The 22,815-nt window shown below is 39.6% G+C and overlaps 1 protein-coding gene across 1 annotated transcript in view; it reads left to right on the top strand.

The window, feature by feature from the left end:
- Window positions 1-348: 348 nt before the first annotated feature.
- The window catches only part of MUSK (muscle associated receptor tyrosine kinase), a 60,044-nt gene continuing 37,577 nt past the window's right edge, over window positions 349-22,815 (top strand). The window contains exons 1-5 of the mRNA XM_026040779.1: window positions 349-427; window positions 4,199-4,325; window positions 7,459-7,610; window positions 10,006-10,133; window positions 10,653-10,794. Of these exons, the coding sequence (XP_025896564.1) occupies window positions 349-427; window positions 4,199-4,325; window positions 7,459-7,610; window positions 10,006-10,133; window positions 10,653-10,794 (628 nt within the window). The remainder of the gene's footprint in view (window positions 428-4,198; window positions 4,326-7,458; window positions 7,611-10,005; window positions 10,134-10,652; window positions 10,795-22,815) is intronic.

The raw sequence follows: 22,815 nt of genomic DNA on the forward strand, positions 1-22,815 counted from the left end.
CTGATACTAGGGCCTGCTGATTTTACTATATCGGGGTAGGGTATTGTTTTGGAAAAGCATTTGGCTATTGTATTCCTCACTGTTTGCTTAAAAGGAATTCTAAAGGGATTTGTGTTCTCTTGTTTCATGAGCCCCACGTTTTCACACTGACCTAAGTGGATATGCACCAGCTGGTCCTGTCCATCACCACAGCCAAGTCTGAGAATTCCTGATTATACTTAGATCTCATAGACCCTGCTCAGTCATTAGCACAGGAGCTTTTTGTTAACACACCATGGTCTAAAATGAAACGGGCAGTGAGCACCATACGCGTTGTCTGAAGGAGCAGCCTCTTTTTCTGGATCAAACATGAAAGACCTCCTGAACATCCCCCTTGTACCCATCTTCACCTTGGCAGCCTTCAGCTTGGCTGAGAAGATTCCAAAAGGTTTGTTTAAAGAGTTTTCATCTTGCTCTGCTTTTGCCGCTCGCTAAGGAGATTTTACAAGGGAAAGGCATCTCTCTGGGGTGGGCAATGTTGTAGCATTCCTGAAAGCTGCAAAAAATGTGCAGCTTTCAGCTGTATCTGCCTAGTGGTCACTTTCTTGGTTTTAGAAGGATATCATTGAAAACAATCTCATATTTGTGTCCCACAATTTCTTATTTGTTTGCCAAGTAATAGCTTTTAGTCTCATTATAAAAGACAATGAAGACCTTAGTCCAGTATGTATGGAATGGATTTGTCTCTTGTCAAGGGAATCTTGCAGGTTTATGCTACTGAAAGCACAGTTTGGAGGAATCCAAAGAATCATTATTTATTATTCTATCTGCTTATATRTGCTTACAAAATAAACAAAGCTTAAAGACGAAGCAAATAGTTTTAGTTCCACTTCAGTACCTTTATAGTGAGTAAATATATAGAAATTAATGTTCTTCCTATTTATTGCATAGAACATATAATTATCATACCAACTTCCTGTCTGTTAGGTGTGCACGCACGCACACACATACWCAGAGAAACACACACACAGATGTATACCCCTTCTAGGCAAGAGAAGAACTGAAAAGAAAGTCTGTCCGGAGAAGTTTTTGAGATATGAAGTGCAGAAATGTTCCTCTGGATTTACCATATGGTAACCCTGTGGACAAATGGTTCCATCACACAGAGATTATCAGGCTGGCAGAAAATGCACAGCTTTGAGAAAACAAACGAAGAAACAAACATCATTTTGAGAAGTCACCTGTTAGGCCAAGATCCTTCCCTTTTTGCATTACAGTTAGAAGTCAGGCTTGACTCAGAAATCAAAGCTTACTTAAAAAGCTTTTGAAACCAAATGTCAATTTTTGCTAAAGCAGTAAATTAAGATGGTGTACCATGGTCTTTTTAAAAGCTCTGATAGGATTGGAAGGACAAGAAAAACAATGAGGAATGGGAGTGTTTTTTCCTTGGGACATTGTAGCAGGAAGAGATGTGTGTTCCTTGAAACAGTGGTGTTGAATAGATCTCAAACAATTAAAACATGGCTGGTTTGCCATGTTTCCTGAGAAAGGCTGAACATGGAAGTACAACAAAATAGTGTCCTGCAGAGGTTCTACAGTATTATCTGGAAACATTTGTGAGTGGTTTTTAACTAGAGAAGTTGCAATATTTCAAGGCATCTAACATGGCAATGCACACTAGCTCTTTTTTTTTTTTTTCCCCTTTCATTTCTCCCATCTTAAAATTACAAATCAAAAATCACAACCCAAATAATATAGTTCTTCCTGGTGGGCTGAAGGTAGAATAGACTTTGGTTTTCTTAAACGAATTAGGCAACATTTTGGCTCTGTAAGTGGTTATGGGTGATTTTGCTAAATTGAGAAACCTCAACAGACACTCAGGCAAATGGCATTTGAGTGGTTTTACAGATCTGTRTTTTGATTTTCAATATTACTTAAAGTTACACTGCAATCCAAAGTTATCATAGAGCCTGATGAATATTGCACAAAGATCTTGGGTCATCTGTGAACAAAATGGCAAAAATAATAGCACTCTGTTTTGATTTTATCTTCCCATATTAAAATTTGGTAATACAGGCATCAGGAGCTTTGATTCCTTTCCTAGGAGAATGGTGGCCGATGCCAAGAGCTGGGCATTTTTGATAGTTCATTATAAACAAACACCCTGGTGGCCATTTTGGGGCTCCCTCACTGTATTGTAACAAAATGGCGGTATTACTGCACCGCTTACTGTGTTGTATCTGTACACCACGTGTTCCAAGTCTGTGTCCTTGTCCTTTTTCCCCTCTCTGTACAGCAAATGGAATAATTTCTTGGCCTTCTCTGTTCTCCCAACATTTAACCATAGTATGGGAAGAGATAAGGCAGTTGAGGAATAATTACATGATGCATTGCTGTGGCTTGGCTAAAGAGATTATTCTCCAAGGCTTTCTGTGAGCCTAGGCTTGCTTCCGTTGTGAGTGTGATTGATTTCAGGGAATGCTAAATTAGACCCTCAGTGGACAGCATTACTAAAGGTAATTCTCTTATGTTGAACTAAAAGGATACCACGAGGATCCTTAACTGCTCCAAATGAATATATTTACTGTAGAAAGTAAATATAAACAAGTAAAGTCCTTGTTTGCCCTAGTAGTAAAATGCTGTCATTATACACCTGGCATCCTGGCTTTTAGTACAAATCTAGCTTTACTCTTTGTCAGAACAGCCATTCTTTCTGGGACCACACATTTATAAAACTGGTTGCTTTCAGTGTGGGTTAGTGTATGAATTTACATTTCTCACGGTTAAAAGAACACCCTTCAAGGGAGATCAAGGCATGTGGACAACCGCAATAAAAACATCATGTATAAAATGAGACCATAAAATGCTATTTCAGTCAGACATACTTCCATCAAAACCTCATAAAAGTTGTCATGAAATAACATCAGCCACTTTGAAGAAGATGAGATAGCCACTAATGGAGGTTATTCTTCAAAGACGGTTTTCACCAGCAGGTAAATTTAGGCTTTATTGGCTAAGTGGTATTCATCCCAGGTGCAGTATGCACAGGCAGAATATTCTATTTAGCAACAAATCAAAGCCTGATTTAATTTAAATCGATGATCTCAAATAATAATCCTGATACAGACATGTTTTAATTAATGTTTATGTAAAATCCTTGCACTATCTTAGCTATAGGTTTAAAATTTCTTTTCATATTAGTAATTACTAACTGTGCAGTAGGAACTCACATAATACATAAATGGTCTTGACAGATTCATTTGAAATTCTTTTGAATTACATTTCAAAAGGCCTTTTACMTAAATTTGATAGTTGAATTTAACAGTCCGTTTTTAATAGACTAGCCTCATTTACCTAGCATCATTCCAGCTGCACTCCAAAGAGATTCTGGTTTGCACTCTTATATAAATTAAAATAAAAAGAATTAAAGTAAATGCCATATAACTAACTTAAGTAATTTATGTTGGCGTATCCTATTTTTGCCAGTTTTGAGAATGGAATGTGCCACTTACTGTTTGCAAATACTTAAATCTAATTGAACGAAGGAGATTCAGCACATATTGTGCAGGAAGCCTTTTTTCTGTGAAAAGACACACAAAGTGCCAGATAATGCTACAGCAATCAAAACATATCCTGCAATAATTTATGATGGGTATGGCTTTTTTTTTTTTAGAAACAGGAAGATTCATACATCCGTTGCACATTTTCAAGGTGGTGTTTAAGGAACATGGTATGACACTAATTCATCTAGGCACAGCTGTCAATGAAATCCTGTCCAGCCAATGAAATCCAGTCCAGCAAATATTGTATGTATGTCCCTCACAGCTGTATATAAGAAGTCCTTAGCTGCAATAGCTGCAATGCATRCCATGTGCATGGGGAATGATTGACCAGGAACACCCTTTGATCCTTTCCATTCATGCTTCAGTCATTTACCCTTGTGGCAGAAAATGAGCTTCTAAAGAGAAAATAAAAAAATGTATAATGACAGATCTGAGGCAAAAAGCACAAGATACAGTTAGCAGGCTTTTTAACCGGTGTTATTTGGTTAGAGAAGATGCAGAGAAGAGAGCATGTGCACTAATCAGGCTATGAACAGGGAGGACTTGAAGGGCCTTTGCAAGCCTTCTGGTGGAAAAAATAGGGTTAGATTTTAATTTAAAAAAAAATGAGAGGGAAGCCCTAATCTCATTTGTTCTCATTTCCGTTCCTTCTGCAGCTCCCTTTATCAGCACCCCTCTGGAAACTGTGGACGCACTGGTGGAGGACGTTGCTAAGTTTGTGTGTGTTGTGGAGTCTTACCCGGAGCCAGAGATTACGTGGACACGCAACAGCATTCCCATCAGGTTAGAAACAATGTGCCTGTGGTTTGTAGGAGACACTRCCAGGTAGCTGGCACTCTTTCCTTCTGAAAAAAAATGTATTTTTCTTCATGGCAGATGATTTGGAAAAATCTGAACTGTTCTAGGGCCAGAGGAACAATGAGCGGCTATAATTTTGGGGGGGATCTTGTTTCTTAAGGAGTGATAATAAGCACACTGTGGAGTGAATAGACATGCAGTTGGTGGGAACAGAAATAGAAGATATTGATAATAGTAAAGGCACAGAGTCTGACCTCTTGCTCTGCTATGTGCATCCTTAAATGTACATGGAAATCCACTTCCTTGGAGACATGGGCTTGCTTTCAATGTAGGTAACCTACTATATAGGTAACATATAGTATGTAGCCTTSAATGTTCTCTAAGTCTCACTTTTGGTTATGTTAGAAGCAGCTGCCCTTCACAGCCTCACGCCCTTGAGCTTGGAGAGGGTCAGTTTCTGTTGCGAGCTATGCAAAGAATTCACATTCTGGCTTCAAATGGTGCAGTTCATTCTGTTTCTCAGTTTACTCATTTACAAAGCAGGATAATGTAATATARTAATTAAAAGCAGCATTGCCAGACTTGCTGCCAGAATGACTGCCATGCACTTGGAAACTTTACATGGAAGGAGTCATACCCTGCAAAAACACTATGGTTTGTTTCTGGATCTAACAGGAGAAAGTGCCTTTTCTATGTTATGCACTGTAAGTCATTGCGTACTGAAGTGGAGCACCTTGAAAGTGTGTTYTGGAAGTTGCTACCGTTGCTGGAGCTCCATCGATGTAAAGTAAACCAGATCTAGTCTTTCAACTTTGAAATCATTTTCCACCTGCCAAATAGCTTTACCCTTTCTTGATCTCTATTTGTGAGCCTCTCTGTAGTGGAAATTTACAGAACAACCTTTGTGCAGTACAAATAAGGGCAGTTCTCAGTGGGAGACTTCTGTATTAGGCAGGTGCACGTGGTCTTTCCAAGCATGGTTTTTACTGCTGGGCTYGGGCATCTAAACCACCTGTGAACTGTGGGCTCTGCAGACTCTAAATAAATCAGCAGTAGGAAGGGAAGAGAACGTGTTGCTAGGAAGGTTGTATTAAAATTAAAAACCAACCAACCAACCAAAAGAAGAACCTAAAACAGTGCTCTACACATATGCATGGTTGCCTTTAGAAATCTTATTTCATTGCATACAACAGAAGATCAACAAAAACTTGGTCTTTATTCTCTGATAGGGCTTGATATGAAATGGAGGTCTAAATTTCCATTGATGTTATTTGCAAATTAGGTCACCTTTCTCCTAATCCCTTACCCAAAAGCAACCCCAAGCCTGTAAATAAAAGCAGGCTGAGGAATCCATTCATGTACGACCACAGGGGTTGYGTGCTCTTCTCTTCCGACAGTCTTTAAGATCCACTCCCCAACTCTAAAATCCTATGGAAAACAGATCCTTTCTAGGCTGAATCTCCATTTCAAAAAGCCCATCACTGTTTTCTCAGAGGCATTCCATTCTGTTTTAGACACAGTGCCTTTTTCACAACGTCAACCAAAAAAGAAAATATTAATCCCAAAAGCTCTTCTGGTAAGGCCAGACARCTTGGCTGCTGTATTCCTTCTTGTGCTTTTGAGGCAGCAATAGCAGCAGCAGCTAAATAGCTTTCCCAAAGCTGTGTTGACATAAATAGTCAATGCTGCCGAATTCAAAAATTTGGAGCAAAGGCAAGAAAATAGATAAGCTGAAAATACTTCATTTACTTTCCAAGAGCATGGGTGAAAGCATTTGTACAATGGAAAAGGATCAAAACTGGACATTTTTCTAAAAATGTATAAATATATTTGTGTGTGTAAATGTGTGTAGCAAACTTCAAAGAGACTAGTTATTGCAGGCAATAAATAACAGTTATTTTACTTAGGATTTTTTCTTCTCTTGCCAAGGTTCAGGCACCCTGAATGGAGGGCTAACCTTTGAAACAAAACAATATTTAAACATTCAACTTCTGTGAAAGCAGTGTCAGGCTATGGTCAGCATTATTTTTCTGGAAGTATCTTTTCATGTTCTTTTTGGTTTTGAATTTCTTGACAAGTATASCACAATTATTGGCATATAACCATTCACTATAGGCAAATCACTTGCTCCATCTTTTTTAATTGGAAACTAAATAAACCAGTGGGAGGCTACCAGCCTCTACTCCAACGGTGTCTGATTATTTTGTCCTGACTATAGTTCACCACATGGAGGATAATCTGCCYAATAGTATGGGAATTTCCATTACTTGTCTGGATAAATAGAAATAGACTTGTTTGTCTATTTTACTAATATTTGTCAGAAGTAAAGGCCAATTGCATGAACATGCTTCTATAAGGTATCAAAAAAGGTGTGATAGTCAAACACTAAGGGATGTATGAAATGCCGTGCAAATCTTGTTTTGCTAAATTGGTAGGACAGGAAGATTTGCCATGTTTCTCTAGAGTTAGAGCTTCCAAACTTTAGATGACCTCTTTTCTTCAGCACAGTCAGTTCTTTTTTTTCTTTTTCTCCTTAAAAACAGTTCTATACAGTTCTAAAGAAACAAAAATGAAAACAAAACAAACAAAAACTCCCCCAAACACTTCTAGATGCAGACATGGAAGAATGCTAGGTTTTTAGATTTTTTTTTAATAACAAGAAAAAAACATTTCCAGAAAATTAGCCATCTAGGGGAAAAAAAAAAAAGGAAAAAAGCTCAAGAAGGTTTATTTAAAACTGTTTCAGCAAATTCCCATTCCTAAGTTCCTCCCTTGCACTGCATGATTAAATGTAAATTAGGAGCTAGCTGGATTAAGATCACTTGTGCTCATGCCTATCCCTTGGAGTCAGGAACTCAAGATATTTCTGTGAGACATATTCCATCAATATTGCACTGGGGGCAGAAATGCTGCCACATCAGTAGGAGTTAGTAATTGTGTGGTTGTACTAAGAACCAGAACAAATCATGAAGATCATCGTGACACTTCCAATGCCTTTCCTTATCTCTACAGATTAAAAATTAAAATAAGCCAATTGCCTTTTGTGGCGCCACCAGCAGCTCACAAATACCCACTCGGTTCGCCCTCTGTGCTCCCGGTGTGTTATGTGTCCTTGCAGGCTGTTTGACACCAGGTACAGCATACAGAGGGACGGGCAGCTCCTGACCATTCTGAGCGTGGAGGACAGCGATGACGGCGTGTACTGCTGCACGGCGGACAACGGCGTTGGCGTGGCCGCCCAGAGCTGTGGGGCTCTGCAAGTGAAAATGAGTGAGTGCCAGAGCAAAGCTCAGCTGTGCGGGGGCAGAAAGTGGCCTTCTTCTCAGAAGGGCCTAACTGTCCTCAGTCCATTGGGGAAAAACAACATGAGGACCACAACTGCTTTCCACAACAATCACACCACAACCATCGGCTATCTCTATTTTTGCACATCTGTTTGAGTAAATTAAGTTTTGCCTTTGGTTCCTTTATCTGGTCAGTTCGTTGTGTATGTGCTGGGGTCATTACAGATCTGCTTGTGCTTTATGCTTTATGCATAAGTCTTGCTACCAGGTGAGTCAAGCCACTGCTCCCTTGTGCTGTGATGGTCATTGCTGGCCTCTCCTACCACACCACTGCCCCTCACCTTTGGCAGAATGCCCTGTGTCCAGGCAGCCAGCTGCAGAGAGGCCAGGCCCCACAGAAAGACAGAATCTGAACATGCAAGAAGAGCTCTGATGAGAGGCACTACCTTAGGCTAGAAGGGTGCAGCCTTGCAGCTCCTTCWCAGTCCTGCTGCTGTGGCCTCCCCCAAAGGTGGGACATGGCCCACGGCATTGTCTAGACCACGCAAGTGGTAAAACTCATGTTTTTGTAAGTACCACTTCAGGAGTCTTCCAGGGCTGCTTCAACACCGTCATAATGAATTCAATGTTACATACCCAAGAAGAAGCCAGGCAGATAGGAATCTCTTACAAGTAAGAATGTAGTAAATTGGGTTTTAGCTAACATTGGAGCCTATGCTACTTACAAACAGTGAGCCCATCTACTCTCTATGTCCAGTTTGCACTGCTGTCTTCAGGTAGGACTCATATTTTGTGTAAGACCTCAGAGCTCTTAAGACATGAATGCGCTAGACAAATGTGCTTCCCATCAATATAAAGACTGCCTTCTGCATTAGTGCTAATGCCATATTTTAGTCATATAAGGRTTTAATTATTCACCAATTTACTCAGCTTTTGCTTCAGGTATATTACAATCCAATGGAAGTTTTGTTTAATTTCTATTTTTTTGTTCCTTTGTTGCTCTTGAGCCTGGATGTCCTCTGGAACAGAGTTCCACAAGTTAATTATGTAGTCGTCATATAAATTTAAAATACTATGCCTCAGCTATTCTATCATAGCATATTAGGCAGTCTTTTAGCTAAATATGGTGTGATTTGTCCATGATTATTCATTTTGAATAACAAATAATTCTGCTAGAATCACAGAGACTGTGTAGCAAGGATAAAAAAAGATCTTTTGAAGAATCCACTTTGTACAAAACTTTGTAAGCATCACATTTTGATAGATTATCCCTTCATGGCAGTAGAATGAAAATCCTGTATGAACTTGCTGTTTAAACTTAGTAATTTATTAGTCTAATTTATGCCTGAGGATGGTGAAACCAAGCATATGCTAGTCAGCTTTTCTTAATAGCAGTTTTGAGAGGCCTGGAACATCATGATATAAATGCAGCCATCCCACTTTAAAAACGGGGGTCTGGTTCTCGCAAATGTTTATATACATGACTAGCTCAGTGAAGCTGAATTCGTGTGACTACAGCTATTTACATAAGCACTTAAGAGATGACTCTAGATGTATACCCATTGAAACATCTGTTTGTAGGAAGGGGTTGGTTTGTCCTCATGAGCAGGATCCTCCTGGCTTGCTAATTGCTGGTTCCTCTGATCACCCCATTATCTGCAGGTACCAGCCGGGAGGTGGCTGCTCTTTGAAAGAACTCACACTTTGGGTCCACTGTGTAAGTTAGAGAGCAAACTTCTCRAAATGTTACAATGAGGACTGGCTTTACTCCCAGCTTATACCACATTTCTCTTCAGAGAAAATGAATTTAAATTTGCCTTAAATTAATTAGAAGCAGGCTTTTTTATTTTTTTTTCTTTAAGGACCTCTCTCCTTCTCCTGGCCATTTCATAAATTCTTCTCTTAATGGCATCCACTGAGTTTACATGTCTTCTTGCGGAAATAGAGACAGCCTTAATTAAAAATGGTTTCAAAATCAATTCACTCCGGACCTGAGCTTGTACACAAAGTACTGTTTACGCAATGAAAAATGCCAAAACTGGGAATGCAAACATTCTTAAATATTGGAAATATTCTTATCTGCATCTGCTTTTTAGTCCAGGTCCTAATTCGAATTGCTGTCAAACTGCACTGCTGAAAATAACTTGTGCAACTTAGTTGCTTTTCTATCTGTAAACTGAAACTGTGAAAGCTTCACTTGAAAAGATATTTCTTTTCAAGAAACAAGGCAGCTCATGACCTACCAAGACCCGCCTCTCTTTCAGCTATAGAAAAGTACAGAGGGAAAAAAGAAAGGCGAAAGGTTTTGTTTTTTTTGACAGAGGATATTTCAGAACTACCACCTCCAGTTGAAGTTTATTTCTTGCCCTTTTAAATTTTAGGACCYAAAATAACCCGACCTCCTATAAATGTGGAAATAATAGAAGGATTAAAGGCTGTCCTTCCATGCACTACAATGGGGAATCCAAAACCTTCTGTTACATGGATAAAAGGAGAAACAGTTATAAAGGTGAGTAGAAAATAAAAACAAGTATTGCTAGTGTGTTTGCTAAAGGTATTGTGATAAAATATAAGCATCATTCATAGTATTTGAAAATTCTTCATTCTAAAAAGAAAGCATTTCCAGAAATACAGGGCTTATCTACTTATGTACTTTGCTGATGTAATTCTACCTAAATAYGTGTTCCTGTAATTCATCTATTTATTACTACTAGGTTTGGCCAAATGGTGCAAAATGAATTTGTGAGTATTCTCCTAAATAAGAAATAAGACTTTCAACAGCTTTGCTAAGGTTCATGACCTTTTTGAAGATGTAATTTGCCAATATGCAAAAACATGAGTGAGTGCGTTGTGCCAATACTGACCAGGAAGAGCTGGCTTCAAGTTCTTCCATTCCAGGATAACACAGATTATTTTTATGCATGTAAGCCCAGTCATTTCTAATGGAGATTTGGTACAGCTCATGTGCAGTCTGCAAAGGATGCTCTTTCTTTCCTGTCTGTTAACTCCATCCCTCCTTCTTTGGCAGGAAAATGTTCGCATTGCTATTCTTGATTCAGGGAATCTAAGGATCCACAATGTTCAGAGAGAAGATGCTGGACAGTATCGGTGTGTAGCCAAGAACAGCTTGGGCACAGCCTATTCCAAACCCGTTACAGTGGCAGTGGAAGGTGAGTAATCCTTGAACATGGCTCTGACTCTGCATACGTATGTTACAGGCAGACACTTCCCGATCAACTTAAATTAACCAGAAATATCATTTTGACGTTGACAAAAGTATCTCAGAGGTAGCCCACAAGGTAGTAACGGAAGAGATGTAACAGAAAAGCTGTGTGAAAACCAAAAGTTGGTTCACACTTATTGGTGGCAGAAGAGACTGTTAGCAGATGATCATACCCCACAGCTGCTTTGCTCTGGTGTGAAATTTGTCTGAGTAAGGGCTTCTAGGTATGTTCTTAGTCCATTGCCTTTTTCTTCTGATTGATGTTTTCCAAGTGACCAGCTTGTTTCTTGTACAGAAGGTCCTACCATACCACTGGGTTATAGTGTTTGGCTTGTGGAGACTATGGAAACTTCTCAGAGATAAGTGTGCTGCAAACAGACTGATTGGAGACAGCTGCAGCCCCAAATGGTGTAGTTTTTTACAGTACATCCTTCCCTCTTCCTTTTGATTTTTCATCCGAATTAGCTGTTTGTTCAGCTGAACAGAGCTGTTCTTGAGGACTCAYGTTTTCTGCCTGCTCAACTGAACACTGGCTTGATTTTTGTCTCTGATCTTTACTTGCAGTGTCCTCTTTCATTTATACCAAGTATTTGCTCTCTGCTATAAATCACCACCAGTTTTGAGGTACAGACACCCACAGGCTGCAGGGGAACTCGAGTGCAGGCATTAAAGCACTCAGTGTTCCTGGATCCTGTAAGAGAAGCTGGAATATGTGAGGTTTTGCAGAGCAGAAGGAATACTTTCTATTGCTTATTCAGAATAGAATCATCTGCACTATAAAAAGCGGGAAAGGATCTGCATTTGCTGAGTGAGCTTCAGAAAACTAGTACCAGTTACATTTGGTCTGAGAATATCAGAGGTTATTTAGGGTACAGTCCCATTTCTAAGCAAACCATTGACTTTCTGCTGGGAGCAGGATCAGGTGTACTAGATCCAACTGCAAATTACTGTAGGTTTGTTGTTTGACTAAAAAATGCATTCATTTTTCATTTTTAAAAAATATTTACATGTGCAGACTTCAAGTATGTTAGACATTTATTAAATAGCTTTAAAACAGGAAGGCAGCTATTGCTAATGTAGATTCAGAGCTGTACTTCTTTTGAGCTCAAAGTGGGGAGCCAAATTGAAGTTCATCAGGCTTCGAACAGTCTAGGTCTTGGGCTTTGGCTTAGCCCCATTGTAGAGACAGTGGCCAAAGGCTGATCAAGAATTAACTGAGACAAATTCTCAATGCTAAGCATATATACAAATTCCTCATCACTGCAGAGCAGCCACAGGCACTGGGATTTTATTGCTCCGGATCTACCAGACACTTTCAGATTTAGAGCCTCTAAAAGTGGTCTGGAAAGATACCAAAATCAGGGCATCTTAGATTAATATCTTGTTTTGTTCTTGTTTCCAGAAATATGCAGTGGCTGGTAATTTAAGGAACGGCAAATTAATCCACAACTACTCTCCTTGCAAAGGAAAGCTTGTGTGTGCTCTTTTTAAAACAAGAAAGATTACTTCTTAATTAATCAATGGGAGCCCAGTGCTCACAAACAGACACTCCCTTCATGCTCTGTTCATGTGTGGGGTGAACAAAGCGATGCTGTTCTCAGGCTTGCCGTGGTTTTTCTGGTAGGGCACCCATATAGTATACCTCATTTCAGGCTGCCACCCAAACTAGGCTCATACGTGTTTGTTTGACCATTTGGCTTCCAAATCCAAAGTAATAATCCTGACTGCATCTTACAGTGCATACAGACTACTTCTGCTCCCCTTAGTTTAACTCTCATAAACATTTAACATACACCCATACGCATATACCTCTTCATACATTTATGTGCACACAGATGCATTCCCTTTACACAATTCTTAGATAGCCTGGTTCACCAAGGTTATGATTACTTTTAGTATTACCTTTGTATACCTGTAGTATCATTGCTTTAAAATACTTCCAAGTAAATAAAAATCTAAAATGACTTGATGCAAGAAAATGACACTTTAGTCAGCGCTGCCTGGACATTCATTGACATGTTGGGTCCTTTAAATCTTGGTGCTACCAGTCACTGGAGTTACTGTCCTGCATAGTGTGGCTTAATATTAAAASAAAATGACTGAGCATGGCCTGGTTAACGATGAATATTTAATTCCAAAGTAAATGCCTGCTCAAAGCACAGTGCAAATATTTATACCTAGCTAAATCTAGATCAGGAGGGTCCTGATTTCTGAAAGAGGTTTCTAATTTTCTGTCATAAGCATCCATTTTAATGGGTTCTACACTAATACTGCAGCTAGTTTCAGACATTACTCACAGTATGGAGTATCCAACTGCTTAAGAGATTGACCTGCTGCCTCTAAATACATTAAAGTTGTTTAATGTAAGAAAGGTCAGGGATATGTTCATGTGACTTACTGAAGCTGAGCCCGGAAATAACAGCAAGTCTCTAATACATGAAATTCTTCGTGTGGTGGATYCACTAACTCAATCAACTGATGATAGAATCATAGAATGCTAAAGGTGGGAAGGGACCTCAGAGGTCATCTAGTCCAACCACCCTGCACACACGGGGTCACCTACAGCACGTGGCACCTAGAGCATGATAAGGTGGCCTTAGCGTTTATATCACTGAGGTTTCTTGCAGTATTCATTCTGTTTTGATCTTAAAATTCAAATTTGGCTTATCCAAAACAAAATATTGAAAAATGCTTTTTTTTTCTTCTGTCAAATGCTCTTTTTCTCTTTTTCCCACTTACTTTCCTTACCATTTATAACACTGAACTCTACTATCACTTATTTTTGCAGAAAAAAAGAATGTTTTTTCAATGCATTCAGGTTGTCGTTAGTGAATTGGAAAGAGATAAGGATCCAAAGAATCCTTTTCTCTAGGCCTTGCCTCACACAACATACCCTGCATAAACCATTCCCTCCTCAGAGTAGTCTAATTTTTTTGCCAAGAGTGAATTATAGAGCCCAAAGTCCAAGTGATGAACTAATTGACTTTAATATCCAGAAGTGGATCAGAATTTCAACTGGAAGGACTGAAAAATCATGTCCCTGTGATTTTTCCCCTTGGCACCAAGTTCAAGGCAAATACATGCAAAAGTTGACAAATGTTGATATAACAGATCCTCTTCCTAAAAGACCTTGTTCATAAGGGTTGGAAACATGATGACTACTGGGTCCAAAGAAAGAGCCAGGATTTTGGGACCACTACTATGCATATCAAAAGTCTCCTCAGCATCCCAGACCTCCATCCTGCATAAAAGGAGGAGAGAGGAAGGGAAGGAGGGAGGGAGGTATTTTGACTTTGCCCAGCACTGAGCCCAACAGAATGTGCCCAGACCAAGCTGAAACTGCGGAGAGGGAAGGCCTAGAGGCGGACAGAAGGCAAGAACGTGTTATAAGTGACCATGTTAGGTGAGCGGCTGTTGTGACAAAGGAAGGTTGTGTGCTGTTTTTATTGTTGTAGTTTTTCCTGTAGCAATAAAATGGTGTTGTAAAGAGAGAGACTGGCAGCAGCACCTCTGGGTTGGCCCTCAGGAGAAGCTTCAGCACAGTGGGGCCCATTCCTGTGGATGCATCTTGGGAATGGCGTGACGTGGTGGTCCTTCACCAGARCCCAGCTTTCCAGCAGTGCTAAGCTTTGGGCTGAACGCTTCATGTGTCACGCTGGCTTCACCTCTGGGCAAAACAGATGATTCAGGAGCTGTGTGAGTGTCAAGGGCCAGCTCTTCCCTTTTGTCCTCTTAGCTGTAGACCTTATAACCTTATAGCTATAGACATGTATGGAAGAAAGTACAGTTCCTCCTGTCCTGAGGCAGGAACAGGACAAGCAGAAACAAATCTTCTGCACACAGCTCTGCCCATGCTCTCTATTCTGTTTCCTGCTGACCTCTGCGAATTTCCCTAACCATCTGTTTTTTTCAGGATTATGGTGAGTTGTCATCATTCATCTCTATGTGGGTAGATACTCTATTTATTAAGGAAGAAGTACTAAAATTGGCAGTTCTTCTACTGCATTCACCACAGTCTAAGGACTACAACCAAGAAATACAACATTTAAGTAGATCTCCCAATTTAATCACCAGTTTAATAGGTAGCTGAAAGAGCCATCAATTTATTTTATTGATTAAGTCAAAAAAAAAGGAGCAATAATCAGCATGCTAGAATGATATTGTGCTACTTGTATACATCTGGTAATGTCCACAGCATATAACATGTTCCCTGGGATAAGGGAACATAGTGATATCTTGACTTGTAGTGTAGTCTTGTGGTGTCTTTTTAATTTCCTGGAGACAACATTCCTGACCAGCAGTTCAGTATACTTTTTATTTCTTAAGCCTTTTTCTTACTAGCAGTTTAATTGCTACATTATCAGTTTCAATAATGAACACATCTACTAACCCTAGGAGAGAGAGCACTTATGTACTCAGTGAAGTGGTATCTTGTCAAATGTTTAGCCAATTCTTTTTCACATTTCCTGTTGATAGCTATGCTGATGCCCCATATGGCTCCTAGATGATTCCAAGACTCAGGACCACAGAGCGTGGTCCTGAGTAAGTAGATAAGTACATGCTTGCTTACCTGATTTGTGCATCATACAACTCCCCGAAATGTGATTTTTTTGATGTAGCCTACATGTTGCATCCACTTTTGCATGAGGTTTACTCTTTTGAAAATTAATATGAGAGTAACTGTTGCCTTCAGTAATAGCCAGAATTACCTTCAAGTGCAGAAATMCTCACTGATGTCAATGAAAATTGAGGGCAAGGTATGATATGTTTGAAATTTGTTTTAATCACAGATTTGAAATCTGGGGGGGGGGTTGCATGACAGAAAGTTTTAACAAGGCATTCATCCTTCATGCATTCTACAGCTCATTGTGTAGCCTATACTCTAGAACAGGAGGAGTTTTCAGTTTTCATTGGTGTTTGCATTGACGTTGATTGATGACATTGAYAGGACCTGTTCAGCAAAAGTCATGCAAGTGCTTGTTAGGTGCTACTTGTGGGGCAGTTGCCTAAAACTGTATGCCCTCTGTACTTCCCAGGACTTCACATAAAMAATAATTATATTTTTTGTACCTATTATATATAAGAAGTAAGATATTGAATGAATTAACCAAAAGCCATGAGCTGAGCTCAAAGGCATGAAGATACTMCAAACATGAGCATATTTGTCTCTCACGCACAGAGAAGCTCTAGCAGGGTATTCTTTTTCTTATTTTAGTGTGCAAAATAAATTCCACTGGATGGTTCAGCTTTAATCACTTGCTATTGTTTGCAGATGTGGTACTTAGAATGGATATGCAAAGCATATACAATTCCTCCATTAAATAAGAAGCCTCTACTGCAAAACAGAAGTGAAAYAGTATGTTGAGATGACTTACAGGCTTGATTACCTGGCTTGTGCCCTTGTGTTCTGACAGATTTTTTTTGCTGTGTTAGAGAATATTCTCTYAGGGAAAAGGAGAGAGCCATTTTAGCAATAGGCATAGAATAATGAACAACTTTACTCCTCTCTGACATTGGTCTTCATTACAAAATTAAGAAGTTGCCCATGAGTTTCTTTATAATCTGGAGCAGAGAGCTGTCTAAAATGGGGTATGAAAGCATGAACCAGATGTTTCTCTATGAAGCTAAATCATTTTTATAGCACCAACTTTGGGAAGCATGTTTTCGGAAAAACATTGAACTTATTTGTGTTCAAGTATATGATGGGGTTGTGGTAGATTATGTAGTAATATAACTTAAAATAGATATTTTTTCTTCTGGGAGATGTCCTTTCACTCAAAAAGAGGAAAAAAGAATGTCTGGAAGTCCTTTGTTGTAGGAAGTGCATCTGATTTGTCTGTAGTACTTTGAAAGAATTACATGCTAGGAAGAGGTGTGTAAAAATCTGGAAAAGAATTTTGCTTTTCTTGAAGATGGMACCAACCTGCCAGCTGCATCTTTCCGTGTGTTGCAGTTATCTAGCAAATCTTCCAATAGTTCCAGTTTGCCCAGTAATTAATTTTTACTTGGACATCCTCAATGAAAGAGAAAGCCATAAACCTGAGGTATAATGGAAATGCAGGGAGTACAAGACTGTATTGTTTGTTCTTACTGAATAATTCAATGAACCTCCATCTTGTGATTTGCATGAAGTTGAGCCCAATCTCCAGCTTGTGGCACCAGAGAGTTGTGGAACTGAACAGTTTTGGTGTACACTGTGCAATAATATTTAGTTTTTAAGCTATCACTGCACAAACACATGTTGAGAAATTACAGTAAGAAGTCTGCAATAAAACTCACCAAAAAAAATTAGTCAGGGCAGGTGTTTGAAGATCTGGCTCACTCATCAGAAAACTAACTTGGTTCTCCAGGGTTTTCTTTTTCTTTTTCTTTTTCTTTTTCTTTTTCTTTTTCTTTTTCTTTTTCTTTTTCTTTTTCTTTTTCTTTTTCTTTTTCTTTTTCTTTTTCNTTTTTTTTTTTTTTTGTATTAAATCCATTTTGGAGTTTCCAATTGGCTGAACTGAGTACTGATTGAGAGCTACTTATCCTCTACCCAGGCAGTTTCATTCATCTGACCATACATCAAAATGTTCCTACTCCTTCCTTTGCTGCTGTATTGACAAAAAGCAAAAAATCAAAACAAGAGTAGAAGCAATGACTTAGATGTTGTTTATTTTTTTGTGTGTCTATCCTTAGTAGACAGAAGTTTTTCCTGACCATAGTTTATTGCTTATTACTAGCTACTGAAATACCATTCTGCCACAAGCCACAAAAATGTTGCCCTATAAGCCATTTTGAGAACTGTGTTGCCCTTAAAAATAGGAAAGGCTTCCTTGAAGAGTTCTCCATTCACAGCATAGGATCTGAGAAGCACACAGGTGAATCTGTTCAGATATTTTTTTGCATTTTTTTTTGTTGTTTCCTCATTTCTCCAGTTATTGGAGACAGTGACAGCATAGTAGACTGGGATATAATAGAAGGCAGTGCCTTAGCTTTTTGGTTAACACAATACGACATGAATTTGTAAATCACTACTTTCTTTCAGCTCTTTTGTGGTCTTTTTATATAGTCTTGGGAAATCTGCATCACAGATAAGTAAAAAGACATGAAAGTCACGGAGTCATTCAGATAAYAAGGATAAATGTGTATATTAAAGCTAGCTAATCAATTTGTTTAGACTACATTCCCGCGATGAATCTTATATTGGATGAAAACTGACTCCCAATGTACCGTATTTTCTATGCTTTGTGTAACCACATCTGTATTGCAGGGTATTCTTTGCACAGACCAAACAGGAAAAGGAGATGATAAGTCACCATCAAGGCAGCCCCTCAGCACTCCTAGGTTGGTCCATCCTCTCTACCCATTCTCCAGTGTATCTGTGCCATCCACCAAGGCAGGACCTGTTGGGAGGTGGATGTCARTCTACTGCTAAGAATCAGAGTGGCAGAAGCAGCTTGTGATTTTGCATTTAAGTGTAGGGCAGCTCCCAAGTGAAATCTGGATGCTGAAACGGAGGAAGAGTATTTGTTTCAGTCCTGAGCAGAAGCAAGAACCCTGGGAAAGGAATTTCTTTCCCATCTGTGATGGTGTTGGGGTATATAAGACATGTTTTATCACAGTAAATAGAGGATATTACAGTTTATTATTATAAATTGCAAAGGGCTATGACAGTGAGGAGCATTACAGGAAAAGGGTACAAAACATATATATCCTTGTACTAAACTTGGTGGCTTAGCATAGATATATCTGAAAGCCATAAATATCTATATAATYTTCTCCTACCTAAGATGGTCACAGTAATCATCTAGAGGCTCTAAGATGCTTCAGAAATTACAATAACTCTAATTAATSGGCAACAGGAGAAGCTGCAAGAGAAATAAAAGAGGCCCAAACCTTCAGCAAATGCACAAATGAGCACGGACTCTTGAACTTAGGCCTAATGCTTGCTCTGGTGTGACACATGCGTGAGGCTTGACAGTTTCACTCAAGAGAGCTGTACTCTGCCCACAGGTGGTGGTCACACTGGAGCCTCCTGTGCCAGAGAATTGCTGTCTCAAATGCAGTTATGGGTCGTGGTGGTGTTAAACAGTGTGTCTCCATGGTCTAGAAAAAGTGGAGTATGAAGAGCTTCATAGGAGTCTTTCCTTCAAAGAAGCCAAATGCACATATAAGATTAGTACTGACATGAAAAGAATTTCCTTATTCATTTCCTTGGGAAGTAATCTGAACGCCTTATCCTCAGTTGTCCTTGAATCTGATGTTTGCTCTGTATATAGAAATGAACACTTGTACTGAACAGGTTTTATATAGTTACACAGGATATAAGCTATCTATTTACATTTTACTCCTGTTTATTATAGCTTAACATATTTGTAGGGTCTGTTTTTAGGATTCCAGAGACATCTCTGTGCAAYGCAAAGTCTTTCACAGTTGAGAAATTCCTGTGCCAGTTAGTGCATTTAACATTCAGGGAGTCCTTCCACCAGTGCACATTGTCCCTGTATCCATAAATCTTGGAGCTCACCCTAAAATAAGGTTACTTTGAAAAGCTATTGCCTTGCTAAGGAAAGCTCGCTTTGATATTAGACACCACAGCCTAGAATCTGAAGGGATATGCTTCAGGATGGAGATCTTGCAGTTTCCTTTCCTCCCATCTTCCTTCCGCACAGACCTGGATTTCTCTCTGCTGTTTATCTCACAGGATGGTTGCAGAGCTTCAGACCCCATGCTGTGTGTGTAAGTGCTGCTGTGCTTTCTGGCTGATTGACCTGTGCTGCAGAGTATCTTAGTGCTGCTGTAAACCCCGGACCTCCCATATCATGTCAGGAGCCAAAAGAGATTGGAGACTCTGCATATTCTCTATGGAATCTGAATTTAAAATATAGTGGGATTCAAAATACATTTTCCTCCAGGATTAACCTCATATCCAGGCTGTGAGGCAGCAGTAAAAATGGGAGTCTGACAAATGCTGAAGTAGCCTGTAGCTGTTCTGGAGCCTGAATAGCTAAGGGCTGTTCTGAGGGCCAACACCTACCAACCCTCTTTCTAGAGAAAAAAAACTGTTAGAATGGTGGTTGTGTGCATTTCCTGCATAATCTGATCCTTTTTCTTTTTCTTTTTTTTTTTTTTTTTCATTTGATAGTCCGAATGCACATGGTTCTCTGGCAATAAGCATGTTTTCGACAGGGATTAAATAAAAACAAGTAATAATTTTGATAGAGATAAGTAAAAGTGTCTTATATCAGCTTTGCCTGCAGCATTTTGCTCCCCTTCGTATTTACTTGGTAGGCTTGCAAGAAGAAAAACAGTCCAGTTGTGATACGAAAAACACATGGATCAAAGCAAAATTGACCCTAGAGTTGTCACTAGGTTTAATATTTTTAAGGAGTTGTGAGCAGAGGTGAAGGTGCAACGTGAACAGTTTCCGTAAGGTGAGCAGTGGTTAACCATACGCAGAGTCCGCCTCTGCCGCAGGACAGAGGCTGCTGTTCTTGCTTACTAAAGAATGTGTTTGTTCTCTGAGCTGGGATTCGGTCCCATCATGTCAGCTGCAGGGACTGTGCCCTGCTTGTTCGCTCTGGGCCTTGGCACGAGATAAATTGCTGCACATAGTTCAGTGCGTCTTGTCTCTGCAACTGCTGATCAAAGGACRTAATGTGCAATGGGCTTTCGGGCCTGGTGCTTCGGGAATTGTTGGGATTTCGCATGGATTAATTTGAAAAGTCAGAAAATATAAATGTTGCAACTTCTAAAAATACATATATATATTCCATTCCCATACATATATCCCCATTTATCTAGCTAATGGCAAGAAAATGCTACTCTGCTTACTGTCTCTCCTTGACCATTTCATTTAGATTTCTCAGAAAGAATGAATGGATGTGAAAAGAATGAATCTGAATGGAGATTTAGAAAACTGTACTTCTTATTGGCAAGGATTAGAAACAGGCTGACACAAATTTATAGTGCTTAAGAACATATGGGTGGCAAGCATACATGATTTTGTACAGATTAGCGAGCARAACCCAGCTCTGGAGAAGTCCGCTGTTAAGGAGGAGTCACTTCAATCTGCTACACTTCAGGTTTGAGAGAACCCCCAGAAAATCAGCAAACAAGATTAAAAAATGTATAATTACAGTTTAGTTCCTGAATGCTTACACACGAATAGTAAACAATGCAGAGGCTTTGACAGTGTTTATATCAGGAAATTTTCCAAGGCAATATGTAGCTTACCAATTCTTCCAGCAATGTGGTCACAGCAGTTCTCAGTACATGCTAAACCACAGAAAAATGCACATAAGACTTGCCTTTACCAACACTGTTTAGCAGGCTGTTTGGCTTTTTTTTTTTTTCAACAAAAGACCTACTCATAATCGTCCATCATTCACGATAAAAGCAGAATAATCAGGATTGAAATACTGGATCTCGCAGTGTGGAAATGCCACATTTTGCTGACATATTCAGTCAGCCTGAGACTGCTGCCTGCAGGGAGCACATACCCACTACTSCTGAGTAGCTTCAAACATGAGTTCAGACTTTGCTAACCTCACCTAGACCTGGATTATCAGGCTTGTGCTACAGTAAGCCGGGACTAGTGGAAAACTGCAACAGTGACTATGCACTGGTATTTTAAACTGGGTTTATTCTCGTACGTTGGCAGATGTCAAATGTGTTTCCTGGAAGCCAACTTCCAGTCAAAGTCAACAGTGGCAGAAAATCTGCACTGCGGAAAAACAGGCAAACAAACAAAAAATGAGAAACCTACCCACACCCCAAACCCAGTGTTAGGCTAGTCTTGATGCATCAAAGCCGATGTGAAGACTTAAGAAACTGTAGATTGGAATTGGTATCTTTCTGCAGGGGGTAGATTGGTATCTTTCTGCTGTRTCCTGTCTCCCACAGCAAGATCCCTGGAGCAACGTGCCTGTTTGTCTGGGCCCCAGGAGAGTGGGAGAGCAGAGAGAGGGGCAGTTGGAAGCCTCAGCATCACTTTGRGTTCCTGCCTAGGTGCAAGATGCCTGGTCCAGCCCTACATCGACAAAAATCGTGACTTTCCTAGTCTGAAGGTGGCATCTGCCTGGGTTGCAAGATGAGGGCCAAGTCCAGATGTAACATGGCTCACTGAAAGGCAAGGGAAAAGCAAAGTCACCTGGAAAGAGTTAGCTATTCAAACTGGGGAGGTGGGGAGACTCTGCTTTAATCTTTTTATAGTATAAAAATTTCGTGACTGTATTAAAGCCCTACTGTTTGGACTGAATGATGTTACCTAATTCTCAGAAACGAGAGCAGCTGGCCTCAGTACAGATACCTCCTAGCAAGCCCTGCAGTATACAGTACATCATTTAGGAGGGCTGTAAAAGAAGGGACATTTATTAGGGGGCTGGGGAGTGAAACTTTACATACTGGCTTGGTTTTTAACAGACCAGATTTCATTTCCAGCTCCGATGAGTGAGGCACTCTGTTTTATTTTCTACTTAAATAAATAAATAAATAAATAAATAAGCAAACCTCTCATCTCCCACCTTCTCTACCTCTGTTTTGGCATATCTTTGTGTAAATCTCATGCTGAAACCCTGGGGGTCTCCCTGTGAATGTTGTTAACCTTGTGGCAGAGTATGCTGCTAAATAGGTGAAGAACCTAGCAAAATCCACATTCAGAAGTATCTGGAAAAGGAGAAGAAATAGTGAGGATTTTGAAAATCATCAGGTTATGGGGAGTTTTTACTCTAAACAAAATGAAAACAAAAATATAACCCAAACTCAACACTGTTAATTTTATAAATATTTATTAACGTTTTTGGCTATCGCTTCTTCCCATCCTTCATCCACTTCTCTTCTTGGTTGCTTGTGTTGGTGCCATCAGAATAGATTTTCTTTTCCTCCCTCCCTCCTTCTTTCTTTCTTTCTTTCTTTCTTTCTTTCTTTCTTTCTTTCTTTCTTTCTTTCTTTCTTTCTTTCTTTCTTTCTTTCTTTCTTTCTTTCTTTC

The sequence above is a fragment of the Nothoprocta perdicaria genome, unplaced genomic scaffold (assembly GCF_003342845.1).
Source record: "Nothoprocta perdicaria isolate Ctin4 unplaced genomic scaffold, notPer1 scaffold_265, whole genome shotgun sequence".
In the NCBI taxonomy this organism is placed as follows: Eukaryota; Metazoa; Chordata; class Aves; order Tinamiformes; family Tinamidae; genus Nothoprocta; species Nothoprocta perdicaria.